This window comes from Globicephala melas, chromosome 20 (genome assembly GCF_963455315.2).
Source record: "Globicephala melas chromosome 20, mGloMel1.2, whole genome shotgun sequence".
In the NCBI taxonomy this organism is placed as follows: domain Eukaryota; kingdom Metazoa; phylum Chordata; class Mammalia; order Artiodactyla; family Delphinidae; genus Globicephala; species Globicephala melas.
In genome coordinates, this window is record NC_083333.1 from 30,590,929 (window position 1) to 30,608,232 (window position 17,304).

The window sequence follows — 17,304 nt, forward strand, 5'->3', positions numbered from 1 at the left end:
GGCTCCCAATTAGCTGGCATGGCCAGAGAGAACATTTCCATGTAAGTAAAGCTTACTCTTTCATGTGTAAAGTTAAACATTTCTCTGTCTCCTGAGAGCGCACAGAAGGGATATAATTTGACCTTCTTGCAACTCTGGATTATCTTTAGAACTATAATATAGAGAATCCCTCGAGGGCTTTTAAGATATATAGGACCCCCACTAAAAAAATCATGTGTACATATGTGTGTGTATATATATATATATATATATATATATATATATGACAGAGTTCCTCTAAACTAAATGACCCCTGAATATAATTTGGAGTTTTTAAGTGTACTTCTTATAGCTTCCTCCGTAGTTGTAACTTTCTGTCTGTGTGTCTGACAGCACCCTATCCCCCTTTTCTCATACGGCTTCTAAACTGCTATGACGTGGGACCCACACAAAGCAGTGTCTTAAAAGTGTGTCTAAAGCAAGAAGAGTAGAGGCTGGGGCCCTGGCGGGCTTTCCATGAGTCAAGTACATGAGCGTCTGAATCCATGGCCACCAGCTCTGGATGCGATGTCCCCGGCACTCAATCACCCACAGGGAGATGGAAAACCAGCCGTGCTGCTGGCATGCAAGCCTTCAGCTCAGATTTTTCACAGGCTTGAATCCCTGGCCAAATCTAACAAGGCCAAGCATACTGGGAAAACATCTACAACCCACACATGGGTCCCCACATCCGACCCTGCCAGTGCCAAGTGGAGAATGTAGCTCCGAAGGAGCAAAGCTGGAGACGAGAGGGTCCGAGCCGGCTGTGAGCTCAGTCGGCAGAGACCGTGGTCACCAAAAGAGCCAATGCGATCGTTACCTGTGTTGCTAGAAACGCCTAAAACAAGCAGGGTAATGGTCCAGCCTAGCCCCTGCACAGGTGAGACTCACCTGGACATTCCCGGCCGCAACGTGAAAGAGGCACTTGGAGGAACACCCACCCTGTTCCCACCCCATGGGATGCGTGAAGATCAAACGGGATGGCCTGCAAGTTTTAAAATCAAAATACAACTATCGAAATTTTTAGGGGGACTTCCCTGATGGTCCAGGGGTTAAGACTCCACGCTTCCAATCCCTGGTCGGGGAACTAAGATCTCACATGCCACGCGGTGCGGCAAAAAACAAAAAAGAAAGAAAAGAAATTATTAGGAATTCACCTAATGAGAAATACACACTAAATGAGAATTACACTTTTACTAAATAAGGAGAAAATCTGAGTAAGGGAGAGGTATGTCTTCCCAGATATGGTTCAGAAAGGCAGAGAGTGGTTAAGGATGGGAAGAAGGGTCTCAGAGTTCAGGAGGAGAATGAAAACAAAAACAGGTCATAGGAAGGAAAGTCCTAAGAGTCTAGAACAGTGTACTCTGGTGGTTCAGAGTATTGACTAACTGTGTGACCTAGCACAGGTTTCTTAACTCTGGGTGCCTCAGTCTCTGTTCATCCGTAAAACGGGGATAATAACAGCAACACCCATCATCTACACAGATGCTAGCGCTCATCACCATCAGAAACACCCACATCCTTGGCAAGCTGCTTGGGGAAGAGGGTGGTACTTACTGTGCGTGTCTCCAGATGCCTGGACCAGACCACCAAGAACACATTACAGGGAGGCAGAAATTGGCCCGGGTGGAAAGAAGCACTTTCTACAGGGTTGTCTTGAAATCACTGGGCTGACTTGGTAGGTAGTGAGACACCCATCACTGGAGGCATCCGAGCCAAGCCCAGATAAAACAAACATCAGAAACATTTTAAACTCCATTTCTCTGAGTTCTAGCTGCTAGAAATACACTTTGTGACACCCAGTGTGCTGCCCAGAGCTTCCACTTTTGCTCACTTCCTGACTCTCCCTCAGTTAAGTTCCAGAGTAGTGGTTCATAAAGCCGGCTGGGTGTTAGACCAGCTGCATCAGAATCACCTGGTGGGGAGGTGATCACGGTAGACTATGCGTCCTGGCCAGGCCCCGCCACACGTTTTTCCACCCGAATCCTGGGGTGGGGTTTGTGAATCTGCATGTTTAACCATCTCCCTGATGCACACTCAGGATAAGGACAGTTCTAGAAGGCTGAGATGGCCGGGCAGCCAGCCTCTAGGAGAACAAGCCCTTGTCATCTTGTCTCCGTTACCTCCCCGACCAGCTTCATTAAGACAGACATGAGGCACAGGCTCTTCCAAACTCACAGGAGATACCAGGCTAGCTGGGGGGCTGCTTACGGCTGATCCAACTGGCGCCTTACTAAATGTCTCTTGACGATGTCATCTGCTTTCCCTCCAGCCTTACTACTGCAGCTACCCCACCTAGGTCAGGGGTCCCCAGTGCCAACAACTGTTCTTGTTGTATGATGATCCCCCCCCCAAACCACCACATTCACTCCCAACCCCATCCCACCAGCTTCCACTGCCCATCCTCCCCGATCCAACTGTATATGCAGAACCCCGTGGTGCAAGGACTTTCAAATTAGCCTTTTGGCATGTGTCCTGGACACCCTTACTGGCCCACTTCCCAAGGCGCCCTCACCAAACCACTGGGCACAGAAAGAAGTCCACCCTCACAATGGATAAGGGGGCAGGGACACAACAAGAACCTCAGCCCTGGGTGCTCTGCATTGGGTCTCTGGGGCCCACTGACCAAAGGTGGCTGGAATCGCAGCTCCCCACCTCCACCAGCAGCCCAGCACCCGCCCCAGCTGGTGAACTCTGGCAGCCGCTGCCATGGGAACAACAGAGCTGTTGTGCTCTGACATCAGAGCTGGGGTGAACTCAGGGACAGTGACGAGCCAGCCAGAGGACGAGCACCTGTCAGCACACCTGTTGTGAGTCCACCGATCACAAAGATTTGGCTCAAACAGCTGGGGTGATGCGCAGAGGGATGGCCACCTCGGGGGCCCCGTGAAGATGCCTGACGTGCGCGTGCTTTCGGTGTTTAAAGACGGTCTGGCAGGGAGAAAATCCTTCCTGTCCCAGCCTGGCAGCACGGTGACGTTCCTCATCGGGGTGTCACTCTTCTGAGCTCTTGCACCTCAAGGTCAGGGCTTCCCGACAACGCTGGCCACCCCTCCTCCCACAGGGAGGGCGTCTGGTCCCAGTCAGGTTGGGGATATCTGCCCCTCCAGGATCCACTGTTGAGCTGAGCCGACTGGAGGTGGGGGGAAGGAATGCTGGCCTGGGGCCCCCATGTCACCCACCCACCCACCCATCCACCCAAAATAAGAAATAGGACATGCCTGACCTCGTTTCTAGGGCTAAGGGCACCCTCCACAAATTTGACAATTGAGAAATTTAGTTTGGGGAACATGATAACAGCCCCAAAATGTCAAAGCAACCGATCTCAGGGTTTGCTTTCTCGCGAAAGTCAACAGCAGGGACTTGGAACCTTGGAGGCAGAGCTGATCCAGGGATGAAAGCCTTTGTGTGGGGCTGGAAGGGCCCTGGGGAGGTCATGTGGTCCCCGACCCGGCGTGGGGCAGGAAGTCTGCTCCTGAACTTCTCAACCACAGCTCCCCACCCACTTTTTGGGCCCCTCTTCTTGGCCCCATAGACACAAAGTCTTATGTCCATTTCTCCTTTCCCAGAGCACACCCAGCCCCCAATCCCTTAGCCTCTTCTCAGCAAGATCATGTACACCCACCTTCAGCATGGGACAAGTTTGGGGCGGGGCTTGGGGAGAGTGCAGATATCATGGTGGCCAAAAACTTCAGCTTGTGGGGCCTTTGACGCATTCTGGAATGGCCACCACTGCCGTGCTCCCCAGGTAGTTCCTGCATTGAAGATATTTCACCCAAGCCCGGGCTCTCCCGACACCATCTTAGTGATTCCTAGGATGCAGCCCCCATCCTCCGGATGAACCTGCTCTGCTCAGGGGTCTCTGCTCCATGGGGCCCATCAATGAACTAGGACCAACCCAGCTTTAATAGTGCGGCCCAACCTACTGCTGAGCACAGTCAGACCCACACTTCAGCAAACTCTGACTTTAAAAACGACGCATATCATTCAAGTTCAACAGAGAAAAATTAGAAAACACACACTTGCAAAAGAAAGCCTAATTTCCCCTCCTTTATCTGAACAGTTTACATTTCAGTAAAAAAATTCTACAACCTTTGGTCCCACAGAGCATCCGAGGCTGTGATTTACTTGACCACTGCCCTGCTGCTGTATCTGCTTCTAACACTGAGATAAACAGGATGGAGGTGAGAATCCTCGTCACGAGATGCCAGCACATGCACTTCATTATTTCCCGCAAAAAAATTCCTAGCTTTAGAGTTACTTGACCAAAGGGGAGACTCTTTCTTTTTTTTTTTTAAATTAACGTATAGTTGATTTACAATGTTGTGTTCGTTTCTGGTGTGCAGCAAAGAGATTCAATTATACATACATATATTCTTTTTTGTATGCGTTGCCATTATGGCTTATTACAGGATATTGAATATAGTTCCCTGTGCTCTACAGTAAGACCTTGTTGTTTATATGTTTTATATATAGTGGTTTGTATCTGCTAATCCCAAGTTCCTACTAATTTATCCTTCGCCCCTGGCCCTACCAGCTTTCCCCTTTGGTAACCATGTTTGTTTTCTATGTCTGTGAGTCTCTTCTGTTTTGTAAATAAGTTCATTATATTATTTTCTTAGATTCCACATATAAGTGATATCATATGACATTTGTCTTTCTCTATGTGACTTACTTCACTTAGTATGATAATCTCTAGGTCCATCCATGTTGCTGCAAATGGCATTATTTTACTCTTTTTTATGGCCGAGTAATATTCCACTGTAGAAATATACCACATCTTCTTTATCCATCCCTCCGTCAACGGACATTTGGGTTGTTTCCAGGTCTTGGCTATTGTAAACAGTGCTGCTATGAACACTGGGGTGCATGCATCTTTACGAATTAGTTTTCTCCAGACACACGCCCAGGAGTGGGATGGCTGGATCACACGGTGAGTCTGACTTTTAGTTATGGAACCTCCATATTGTTGTCCATAGTGGCTGCACCAATTGACATTCAAGGGGAGACTTGAAGTCCTTGATCAGCATTGTCAAAATGCCCTTCCAAGCTTCTAAATTGCTCAGGTTAGGACCAAACACACCTACTTAGCGTCAGCCCTTCCAAAGACAACAAGCCTCTTGGCCACACAGAACAGAGCAACGGAAAGGCCAAAATTGTGACGTCTGATCTATTTCCAGAGACTTGAGCCAGGATCCGGCTCCTTAGATTCTTGGTGCCGCCCTTGGCTGCGCGACCTTGGGTAAATCATGGACTGCTCTCCATCCAGACAGGGGAGGACACCTGCCTGACCTACCACCTACCTCATGAGTCCTTGTGAAATGGAAGAGATGAAGTCCTTTTGCACTGAAAATCCCTAGACAGTCGATGTTTTTTTATCGAAGAGACATGATTGGTGACTATTTGCCGGTGGTTCCCCCCCCCCCGCCCCCGCAGAACCGGTGCACAAGAAACAAACACCACCTGAGATTTATTCCTTTGTTCCCTGCCCTGGATCCAACAGGGCCAAGGGGCCAAGATGTCACAACCAAGAATTGGGGACTGACAGTGCTCATCATGGCTCTGCTCCAACACCATTCCTCCTGAGATAGCTGGTTTCTGCCTGGGCATGGCTGGGCCATTTCTCCCAGGGGCTTCTGAGGATTGAAGATTAAATGCTGGAGGGCTGCAGAGAGAAGCCCCCAGGAGAGAACTGTGCCTGCCCCCAAAATCGCCCTGTCACAGGGTCAACAGCCCTCCTGGAAAGGGATGTTCCCCTCGGAGCAGAACAATCCACAGGAACCTGAAGCCCACGAGTGACCTCCGGCCTTCTCTCCCGGCTACACGGAGTGCTGTCTGTTGACAGCACCCTGGACTCCAGAGGCTGCGGCGCCCGGGGTCACCGCAAGCTCAGACCTCATCGCGTGCCTGCAAACGTTCTAGACATGTGGCCCAATAAGATAATTCCTGCGCACCTCCACATCTAACGCGTTCCTGGCATCCTTCCCACCCCGTCCTTGTTCTCTACACCCTGACATGTCATGGGACCCAGGTGAGGACAAGGCGGCCTGGGGCGGGTCAACCAACTCTGCACAGTGAATTTTCAACTACCTGGAGTGACCAGGGAGTGGCGGCACGGAGAAGGCAGAGCAGGGGACCATCAGAGGTACAGTTTCCATACAGTGCTGGGAGCCGGCGTGAGCGCGTCTCCCTCACATCACGTGGCCTGTGCTGAAAACCTATCCACCGGCCCTGAACTCTTGATCTGGACTAAAGGAAGGGCAGCAGAAGTGAGCTGGGCCACAGAGAGAGAGGCCAGGCTGAATTTTACACACTGTAGGAAGAACAGAGAAAGCAGAGGGGTCCAGGAATGTCAGAGGAGGTTTATTTCCCTTTTGCACACACATGACTTTCTTCTTGAGGAGCTCTGGGGACAGAGGCCACAAGGTTTCACAGAAGCATCATCCAGGGTCTCAGAATTCTAGATGGAGTGGGTGGGGCTGACATCTATTGAGTCCCTCTCATGCTTTTGCACACTTTACTCATACATCAGAAATTCACTCAGCATCTGCTATGGCCCGGCCCTGAGGAGTTTAATTCTGCTTTTACAGAAGAAACCGAGGCTCACAGAGGCACAGAGTCAGGACTCAGAACCAGCTCTAACAGGCTCCAAAGCCCCAGGCTTCTTCTCCCAATACCTTCCACTTCGTCTTTTTTCCTCTAAAATGTCGGTCCATTTCATTCTGTCCTTGGTTAAGAATCAGCTGCTGAAGTGCCTCCTAACTAGGGCCTTTTTTTTTTTTTGCGGTACGCGGGCCTCTCACTGTTGTGGCCTCTCCCGTTGCGGAGCACAGGCTCCGGACGCGCAGGCTCAGCGGCCATGGCTCACGGTCCAGCCGCTCCGCGGCGTGTGGGATCTTCCCGGACCGGGGCACGAACCCGCATACCCTGCATCGGCAGGCGGACTCTCAACCACTGTGCCAACCAGGGAAGACCTAACTAGGGCCTTTGCCTGTCATCAGAGGGGCCTCGGCCATGCCTGGTGCAGAGCCGGGGTGCTGAGCCAACTTCGTGAGGATGCCCTGACCCTAAGGGGTCTCCCGGAAAGGCCAACCAAGATCTCCAGACCACAGATCAGAAAGGGCCACATGAAGACTCATCCCGAGCCAGGCTCTGTCCCCAGGGACTCTCCACCCCGGAACGTCCCACTACAGAGGGGTTATGGCCTTTAAACTCATCCCTCCCTCTCCTAGGCCCACAGGTTCAAGATTTGCGGCATCTTCGGGGTCAGTTCAGAGAATGATATCCACGAGCATCATTTCTTCTGGAAAGCAGGGAGCGGGCCATCAGGTGAGAAGTGAGCCAGCCCCAGGAAGCTCACACCCAGGGGGGTGGGGGAAAGTTCTCATAAAGGGCCAGATGGTACAATAACTAATGTAGCTCTGTCGCTACTACTCAACGCTGCCTTGTAGCTCAAAAGCAGCTGCGGACTTTGTATTAGGAATGGGCGTGGCCGCATCCCAGCAAAACTGTATTTACCACAATAGGCAGTCTGGGGCCAGGGTGCAGTTTGCCAAGCGCTGAAAGGCCAGCAGAGTTTTAGGAGGCCGATTGCATCCTGTGCGTCCTGTTGTAGGGCACGGCCTTGCTGGGGCAGCACCAGGTGGAAACACACCACCTGAGTCTCACCTCGGAAACCTCAGATGTACTCAGCTCAGGGGTCCTCGGGATGCTGCAAAATCAGATGGTAGCGATGGCTGCACAGCTCTGTGGCTGCCCTAAAAAGCACTGAATTGTACACTTTAAGTGGGTGAACAGTATGTGAATTACACCTCAGTAAAGCGTAAGTCTCTGAGGCAGAAAAACAATAACAGCCTTCTTAAGAGGCAATAAACCCTTCCCTAATCTGCTTCTTGGGGGATGAAGGCAAAGGTGGGCAGCCCTGGACGCGCTCCCCCTCCCTCCGGGCTCAGGGCACTCACCCTCTCGCCCTCAGCCTTCTCCTCTGCCTCCCCCATCCTGAAGAAACCTCCGCCCCATTGCCTTTTAACTTTAAAATAATTATACAACTCACACACGTTAATCACAGAAAATTTAGCACATACAGATAAGCAAAACGAAATAAAAATCACCCTTGATCTCACCCACTGTCTAGAATTTTGACAGTCACCCTTCCAGACTTTTCTGTACATGCACAGTAAAAAAAGATAGAGATACATACAGAAGCAATAAAACTTCTGTATGCTGGGGAATTTTCACCATAAAAACCCGTGACAGTGGTTATCTAAGGGAAAGGAGGGGGTTGGGACCAGGAGGGATTAACTGAGGTTTCAGGGTGGCAATGACTAGTCTCTTAATTTGAGTATTTGCTTGATAACTTTTTGTTACAATGTACAGTTACGCATGGTGCACTTAAAAATTATATTAGACAGTGTTTGAAATGTGAAAGCATACTGACTGTAACTGGGCTTTTAAATTTAATGCACTCTGAACATTTTTCTAGGTCAAAAACATGAATCCATAATACTGTTTAAAATGACTGCTTAATATTCTGCTGTCAGGATAAAGCTTCATTTAATTTAGCTCATCTCCAGTTGATGAGCAAATCTCACGAACAAGGTCAGCTTCCAGGAGTTTCCAACCTTCATGTTCCCCAGAGACCACCCCCTCCCTCCAAGCCAAGGTGGACCAGAATCGCCACGTTCAGCCTCCTCGCTGTTAAGTCTCCTTTCATTTTAAAACCCTCTGTCTTCTTACTCTGCTATTTGATAGTCATGTGACCCAAGCAAGTTAATCAGCCCGTGCCTCAGTCTGATCATCTGTAAAATGGGGATAATTGTGCATCAGACGCGTTAACACGAGGAACGTGTGGATCACAGTTCTAAGCACTTAGCATGGATGATGACAGCTGCTGTTACTGTTACTTGTCACAGTCACTTTTCCTTCACAGAACTACCACGGTTTCCCTCCTAGTCCCCTGGGCCCTCCTGGAGGCACCAGAGCCCAGGCTTGTGTGTCTCTGCGCCCCCCACCTGTGTGATAACCATGGCCAGACCTCAGGGCTGGGTGAAGATTACACGTCCAGCACAGCATCTGGCACAGAAAGAGCCAGTCCCCCCGCCGCAACCCCGAGAGCCTCCATGGACACTGTCCTAGGCACTGCACCTCTGCCCTTTCTTGTGATCTTTGCCCACAACCTTAAAAGGTAGGTAAATTATTATCCCCTCTTTGGTGATGGGGAAACCGTGGCAGAGGGCACTTGCCCAAGATCTCTCCCCTGGACTGAGTCGTGGGGCTGCAGAGCAGCTGCCCTAACCATGCTGCTCCAAACCTATGTGTCCCCACTTCCCACTGCCTCTGCTCCCACTTCCTCTTCCCTCCGAGGCCCCTCACATACTTCCATAATCTGCTGTAGCTACTACAGCCGGAGACCCCACTGTCTCTCTCAGCAGAACTCAGCAGTGAACCCCACTGAACACCTGACCACGTTAGGGGATGCCTGGCCCTGGCCCTGAGGTCAAACCCCAGAGGCAGCCCCCGTCCCAGCTGGTCACCCCCCTGCCTGCCTTCCGTTTCCTGAGTCCCTCCCTCGTGCAGGTGCCTGCTCTGCTCACCTGGGTGACTGACTACAAGCCCTTAACATTGCTCTTCTGCCTGCAGCTACCTTTCCCTCCCCCCATGTCTAACAGCTCTCGGGGAGGTGGGGGGACAACAAAGACCCCCCTTGGTTCCCACTGCCGGGGCTTCAGGCTCTGCTGCTGCGCCCGGGTGCAAGGCTGCCCACCCTTTGGTTTCAAAGCCCCTTCCCACCATGTCTCTCACCCCTCCCCACAGGCCATAAAAAAGTCTTTTACAGGCAGTGATTAACCTTTTAGGGGTCACATACCGCTTTGAGAACCTGGTGGCAGCCATGGCCCCTGTCCACAGAAAAACATGGACACACATACACACACACACACAGCTTTGCTTACAGTTTCAGGGCTCAAGACCGCCCCCCACCAGGCCCATCTCTGAACAGACGTCTATGCCCCCCAGGTTAGGACCCTTCTTTATAGAGATTACATCTCAATTTAATTTTTACAGCAAACACTTGCCCAGTCCGCCTTGCTGGGGTCTCCAGTAGCTTAACCTAGGATGCTAATTGGACGAGGCGGACCCCAATTCTGTCAGCTACAAAATGGGGTTCACCTGGGTTTCTATCACTTTCTCACTGGAGCTGCACATGCACGCAGTGATGGCGGCGCCAGAGGCTCCAGGATTCCAGCCAGCCCAGGCCTCAGGGGTCCTGGAGGTGAGCCCTGGGAGAGCCTGGGCCTGGGCTGGGGGAGCCAGCTTCATTCCTGCCCTTTCTGAGACGCTGGTACCCAGACCGCCCCTCAGTCTGGAAGTCCTCCTCCCTCCCCACTTCCCTTGGCTGCCTTTCCTCCCAGCATTCTGGGGCATCTCACATAAGCCTCCCCCCACCCCAACCCCCTATGGCCCTCGCAGTCTACGGATCCTGTAGCAACTAAACAGAAGCCTAGCCCAGCACTCAAAATCTACCTGTTCGTTTAAAACTATGCACAAGTGCACCTGTCAATCCGTATAGTGAGGTATCTATAACGTTCTCTTCTCACACTCAGATTGTCTTGGGTACTCGCTTTGGAAATGACTGCTCTGTGCAAACTTTGGTGGTGGGTGTCAGAATCACCTGGAGAGTCTGAGAAATACCCATGCCCACGCCCTGAGCCCCAAGGGTCCAATATGGGACGCTAATTCAGACAACTGCCTTCCAGCAAACTCCCTGGGTGATGCCCGCTGTCACCCACAGGTACACACTCTCGATGCCTCTCCTCAGGCCCTCGGGATGGAATGCAAACGCTATGTGATAAACCAGATGTCCAGTCCCACTCTGCCTCTCGGGCCCTCCTGCCCCCGAGCCTGCTCTGTACCCAGACTCTCTCGCACCTTTCCCAGGCAGCCTGTCCCTGTCCTTGGCACTGCAAAATCATGCACTGAACCATGCCTGGTACGTGTTCCCCCAGCTCCATCCTCCAATTTAGGGTTCTTTACGCTTTCAACCTTGATTTCCTCAGTCTGCCCTTCTCTTTCCAGAAAGACCATCCTAGCCACAAGACCACTTGCCCTCAGCCCCTTGTTTGTGTGTGTGTGGAGTGCGTGTGCTCTCACACACACTGCAGGGTGGAGGGGTGTCCAGGGCAGGCACCTGAGTCGAGCTCCAAGGCAGGGGAGAGCTCGGTGGCACCTACACCCCTAGTCTGCCTTCTCTTTATCTCCTTTCATGCTTTTCCCCCCCAGTTTTATTGATATAATTGACATACAGCACTGTATAAGTTTAAGGTGTACAGCGTAACGATTTGACTTAGATGTATTATGAAATGATTATCACAACATGTTCAATTAACATCCATCATCTCACAGATATAAAATAAAAAACAAAAAAAATGTTTTCCTTGTGACGAGAACTCTTAAGAGAGCAAATTCTAACTTTCTTATACGTCATACAGCAGTGTTAGCTATAGTCATCACTTCGTACATTACTTCCTTAGTACTTATATATTTCATTGTTTGTTTTTTTTTTTTTTTTTTTTTTACGGTGTGCGGGCCTCCCACTGTTGTGGCCTCTCCCGTTGCGGAGCACAGGCTCCAGATGCGCAGGCTCAGCGTCCATGGCGCACGGGCCAAGCCGCTCTGCGGCATGTGGGATCCTCCCGGACCGGGGCACGAACCCATGTCCCCTGCATCGGCAGGCGGACCCTCAACCACTGTGCCACCAGGGAAGCCCATTTCATTGTTTTTTAATTTTTATTTTTTTAACTTTTCATTTTATATTGGAGTCACAGTTGATTAACAATGTTGTGACAGTTTCAGGTTCACAGCACAGTGATTCAGTTATACACATGCTTTTGCTTTTTCCTGCTGTTTTTTCCCATCCTTCAGACCTCCTGGGGTCCTCCAAGCATACCTCTTAGCCATTTTGGAACCCAAGGGGTTCATCTGCTCCCACAGCCCCTTGGGCACTGGATCAGCAGCTCTGCATCAGGACGAGGGTGGCTGCGTCCACCCCCCGACCCCCAAAGCCTGGGAGTCGTCTAAACCCGCACCAATGGGATGCTCTGGGCAAGCCAGCTGAGATGAAAAAGAAGAGCGGCAGGACCCAAGCCCACCTGCAGCTCAAGGACTAGCGGCCAGGACCACCGACTCCAGGGGACCCAGCAGGCCCCAGGCTGGCACCATGTCCTCAGATCAGAGAGGGAGGAACACGTGGGGTGGGGAGAGCTCCCTCCCAGCCACGTGCCATGCCCGCAGCACAGCCTCCAAGCGCTGCACACATCTCTTCCCATCTCCCAACCCAGGTTCCAGTCACTCCCCTGGCGAATACATCCTTCCAGGAACACTGTCCAAGACCAAGCCCAGGAACTCGAGGGCCCCCCAAGGCCCCCTCCCCATCCTCTCATCGGAACCCGTTATCTCTCTTCAGATGCCCAAATGCTTTTCACCTTGTGACAGTTACTTGGTTCATTATTTGCCCGAAGCACATGGAGGCTGACTTACTTTAAGCCACGCCCCTGGCGGGCGGTCGGGGTGGGGGGAGTCTACATGCCTTCTGCCCACCCTGACCCACAGTCTTAAACGTGCTTCCACACTGCTTGGCACCAGTGTCCTAGCGCTCCTTCCTGAGGGCAGGGATTGTGCCTTCCTTCTCCCTTATGTCCCCTGGGGCAGAGCTGGGCACCCTGTAACTGCTTGTTGCAACACAGGTGAGCCCGATAGGAAAATCGGGATTACGAAACACAGACTGATTATACACTTTGCGAAAGGAGTTGCCAACAGTGTCTTTACACAGCACCACCCCCATCCCAGCCCCCGTGCGCTCAAGGCCTCACTCAACGCACAGGAAGCTCACCTGCCTTGCTTTCCCCGAGCACATGTTTGGTGAGGATGCTGCCGCTTCTGAGTGCCTACTGTGTTTCTCCCCGAGTGGCCGCTATCTGGCCCCCATCAGTGTGTGCCCAAGGCCAGCCTGTTTGCCCTGGCAACCAGGCTGTGGGCCCTGCCCCAGCTGGTGCTAGAGACCACCGGAGGGTTTGCAAAAAGCAGCGTCTAGAAATGGGAGCATCCTGAGAAAGACGGCATGGAGACTGCCCTCCTGGGAGACAGTGGCCCTGGGCCTCGCCATCCAGGCCGTGGGGGAGAGTTTATCATCTGGGCCCAGAGAGCTCCTGGATTCACCCTCGACCCCAGAAACCGGCCCAAGCGGCCCAGGTCTGCCAAGCCACTCAGCTGGCTAAGGAACTCCAGGCTCCCGCACTGTGGCACTACCTGAAGAGTAAGCCCAAAGCTGGTTTCCAGCCAGGTTACTGGAGCCGTGCAGGCCTGTAGGAGATGGCGAAGGACCCCATTAGATGAGAGGGAATGAGGCTGGCGGAACATCCGAGCAGGGCTCTGAGACGCGAAAAGACTTCCTGGAAAGGAAGCTCATCCTCACTTTTCTGGAAAGGACAGGGAGCAGGGCCTTCCAGGAGGAGCCCCGGTCACCTCTTCCCACCCCTTCATCCTCAATCTCATAACCTCATAACAAACTCTTTTGCCGACCCCAGTTCCAATCCTACCGGCTGCAAGAGCTAAGGAGATGCCCCCAGAAATCCTTACACAGGCAGACAGAAAAATGAATGTTTCCTAAACCAACTGCCTCTTGTAGACACCAAGCCATTTCACAAGCCTGCGTCCAGCCAACAATTAAAGGAGCCAGCACACTGCATTAAAGGTCAGTCTTTAGGGACCCCAAGTACAGCAGACCATCACCCTTCCTGAACCCCCAGGCCACTGCCCTGGTGGCACAGTCACCTGTAGGGCTTTAAAACTACAAAAGCCAAGGTCTGAGCCAGACGTTCGATGTCTACAAAGAGACCCAGACCCGAGGCAATTATGCTCTCGGCCAGAGCGGGGAATCATCACCCAGAAGCCATGAACTTGCACCACCCAAAGGAGAGGCACATGTGGAAAGGCTACAGCTTTCACTGTGGGGTTCACTCCATGGCCACCCCGGGATGTCTCTGGGACATATCCCGAGTTGACTAAGCACAGAAGGGCTGCCCATGGAACAACACTGGGCAGCATCCACCCCAAATTCATGTCCACCCAGAACCTGTGAATGTGACCTTATTTGGAAATAGCGTCTTTGCAGATATGATCAAGTTAAGATAAGGTCATAGCAGACTAGGGAGGGCCCTGAATCCAACGACGGGTATTCTAATAAGAGGAGAGGGCACAGAGACACACGCACAGAGAAGGCCACCAGAAGACAGAGCAGTGACTGGAGTGATGTGTCTACAAGCCAAGGGACACTAAAGACTGCTGGAGCCACCAGGGGTGGAACCGATTTTCCCTCAGAGCCTCCAGAAGGAACCTACACTGCTAACACCTTCATTTTGGATGTCAGGCCCCCTAAACTGGGAGAGAATCAATTCTCGCTGTTTGATGCCCCACAGTTTGTGGTCACTTGTTACAGCAGCCATGGGAACCTAATGTAATGGGCTTTGTGGCGCGATCCTGTGGAACCTCTGAGCTGGGCTGGGGTTAAAAGTTTTGGCTCTACGATGATGCTGATGTGATGACTAAGCCATAAATGCCAGCAGATGCAGGTGGAGGAGAGGGTAATGCGCAAAACAAGAGGGGGCCTTGGGGCATTCGGACACTGCTGCACCCTGACCTTTGCTGCCCTTGATCCAAACCCAAAGCAGAAACGGCCCCAGCGCTGCCTCAGCTGACACTGGGCAAGGATGGGAGTGGCTGGCTGGGCGTTCTCTCCGTGCGGCCGAGGGGTGTGAGGTGGACCCAAGGCCCGACCCCTTCCTGCTCAGCCCCTGTGAACCAAGACCTAGAGTCTCCTGAGCCACGGATTCCTTATGAGCCTGGGCCTGATTCTGCCCTAGAAGCACAGCCTCTCTCTCCGCAAGGGGCCTGGACAGGCCTGGACTCCCAGGGGACACCGCATGCAAGGCCAATCCTGGCTCCGCCACTGGGAGGAGCCTCTCCTCCCCCCACCAGTCTTGCTGAGCAGCGAAGCCAAACTGGAGAACTTCCCCAGTTCGGGTTGTGTGGAAACCACTCTGCAAGCACACACCGTGCCCCAAGTGCAGGTGGCCTGAGCTACGTGAGGCGCACAGGTAGGGTCACCTGAAGACTTCCCGCGCCAGGCCAACAGCGGCAGCTCCAAGGGCCAACTGAAGCGTGGCCAGGAGCCGTGGGGAGTGTGGGGAGATCAGAGGGGCATGGCTGACAAGAGGAGAAAGCCGGAGACCCTGCCTTTGAGTCTGCACAGGTGAGGGCAGCCCAGCCTCACCACAGCTGGCAAGAGGATGCACGGCTGGCAGCTGAGACTTAGTAGCAGAAAACAAACCTGTCAGGAGGTGAGAGTGAGCTGCAGAGGCCCACCTGCTGTGCACCCATCCTTTTGGTTAAACTGAACCTGCCCCAGGAAAACCTGGCTGACTGTCACCAGGGCAGTAGAGGCCTGCAAGTGCCAGAACTGGATGGAAACCTCCAGGGCCCAGCGGGTTCCTCCCATTTCTGCTGCATTCTCCCCACTTCTGTCTCCTGCCCCTCTGCTTATCAGAACAAATAGCTGGGCTCTCCTCCTTTCCTCGCTAGCTCCCATGTGTGGGGAGCAAGGGGTCCTGAGGGGAACAGATATTTGTCGGGCACCCTGAGCAGCCATACTACCTGCAACCTCCAGTCACCAAAGTCCCCAGCTTGTGTGGATGTCCTGAAAAAGCAGTCACCACTCAAGGACCCTCCTGCCTGTCCCTGTGTGCAATGCCTCCTGGGCAGGACGTGGGAGGAGCCAGCCCTGGGGCTCTTTCCAGCTGCTCCACTGAGCCCTTGGGGAACCTGACCAGGGGAGGGAAGCTTCCATCCAGCCCCAGCCTAATCTGGTGAGCCCCACAGGCGGCTTGGTGGGAGAGGCCCAGGCAGCGCAGCTCTTCCCCACCCAGCTCCAAGCCCAGAGGAGCCCAAGTCCCATCTCACCTGTGAAAGTTTCTTCCTGGGGTCCCCGGTCCTTCAACCCACCGAGGTCGAGAGTCCCCCCACCCCCTAGGCTGTGTCCCGCACTCCCCCCGCTCCGCCCCCCCCTCCCCACCCCACCCCCCGCGCTGGCATCCCGGGGCCCTCCGCCTGCCAAAATCCAATCCGTTCCCTGGCTCCCTTTTCTGGGGCTGGAGCTGCAGCGGAATTTCGGTGGAATTTTGAGGTTGAGAAGCATCTCGGCAGAGAGGAAAATAAAGGAAGAGAAGGAAGGGGGTAAAAAGTACGATTTTGGCATCAACTTGCAGGATTCTAGAAGGCACCGAGGCCCCGGAGGCGGGCGCTGGGTCCCTCTGCAAGATGCGGGCGGGCGGGCGGGCGGGGCGCCGGCGAAACCTACGGGTCCAGCACGTCTCGTAGGGACGGTGGGCGCCGGGCCGGGGCGGGGTCGCCGTCCTTACCTACGTCTGCATTGCAAAACGCCTGTTGCGGGTGCACCGGGGAGCAGCTGCAGGCGTCGGTCGGGCGGAGCAACATCCCCAGCAGCAGGAGGCCGAGCACAAGCCGCAGGCTGCGGGCCGCGGCGCCCATGGCGGGCGGGGGGCGGGGGCGCGGGCTCGGGCTCCGGGTAGCCGCCGCCGCCTGGGCTCGGGGCGCTCCCCTCTCGCCGGCCGGGGCAGCGCGGGTCTGGGCGGCGCTCCGCGGCCGCGCCCTCCGCTCCGGCCCGCACACGCCGCACAAACTTTCTCGGCTCTTGGTCGCGGGGGCGATGAGGGTGCGCGGGGCGCGGCCGGCAGCGCGGAGACGAGAGCGGGCCGGGGGGCAGCGAACGAACGAGCAAACGAGAGAGCGAGCGAGCGCGCCGCGGGCCTGGTCGCCGATACTCAGCTGCCTTCTATGGTTGTGTGCGCCGCGGGCGCGGGCCGAGCCGGCCTTTTATTGCTCTCCGAGGATTGTTGGGCTCCGCCCCCCAGTGGCGGGCGGCCAATGCCGGCTCCGGGAGCTCCCAGCCGCCTCCTCCCCGCTCGCCTCCCGCGCCTCCCGGCCCTCCCCCAAGCCCGGCTTTTGTTGTGTCCAGCCTGGCACCGCCGGGACCCGCCGCTGCGCACCTGGCTTCCTAGCGTCCGGGACCGTACCCCGCAGCCTCCCAAATCTCCAGAGTTTGGGGGGGGGGGCGCTGCGGGAGGACAGTGCCCAGTGGACCCTGACTCAGCACTTGGGACTCGCAGCCCACCCCTCCAGGGCACAGGCGGCCCACGCACCACCCCTTCCCCTCCC

At 54.0% G+C, this 17,304-nt stretch overlaps 1 protein-coding gene across 1 annotated transcript in view; it reads right to left on the reverse strand.

Moving 5' to 3' along the window:
- Positions 1 to 16,951, reverse strand: part of TIMP2 (TIMP metallopeptidase inhibitor 2) — a 51,329-nt gene extending 34,378 nt beyond the window's left edge. Inside the window, exon 1 of the mRNA XM_030837880.2 lies at positions 16,488 to 16,951. Within this exon, the coding sequence (XP_030693740.1) occupies positions 16,488 to 16,617 (130 nt within the window). The 5' untranslated portion in view covers positions 16,618 to 16,951. The remainder of the gene's footprint in view (positions 1 to 16,487) is intronic.
- Between the last annotated feature and the right edge of the window lie 353 nt (positions 16,952 to 17,304).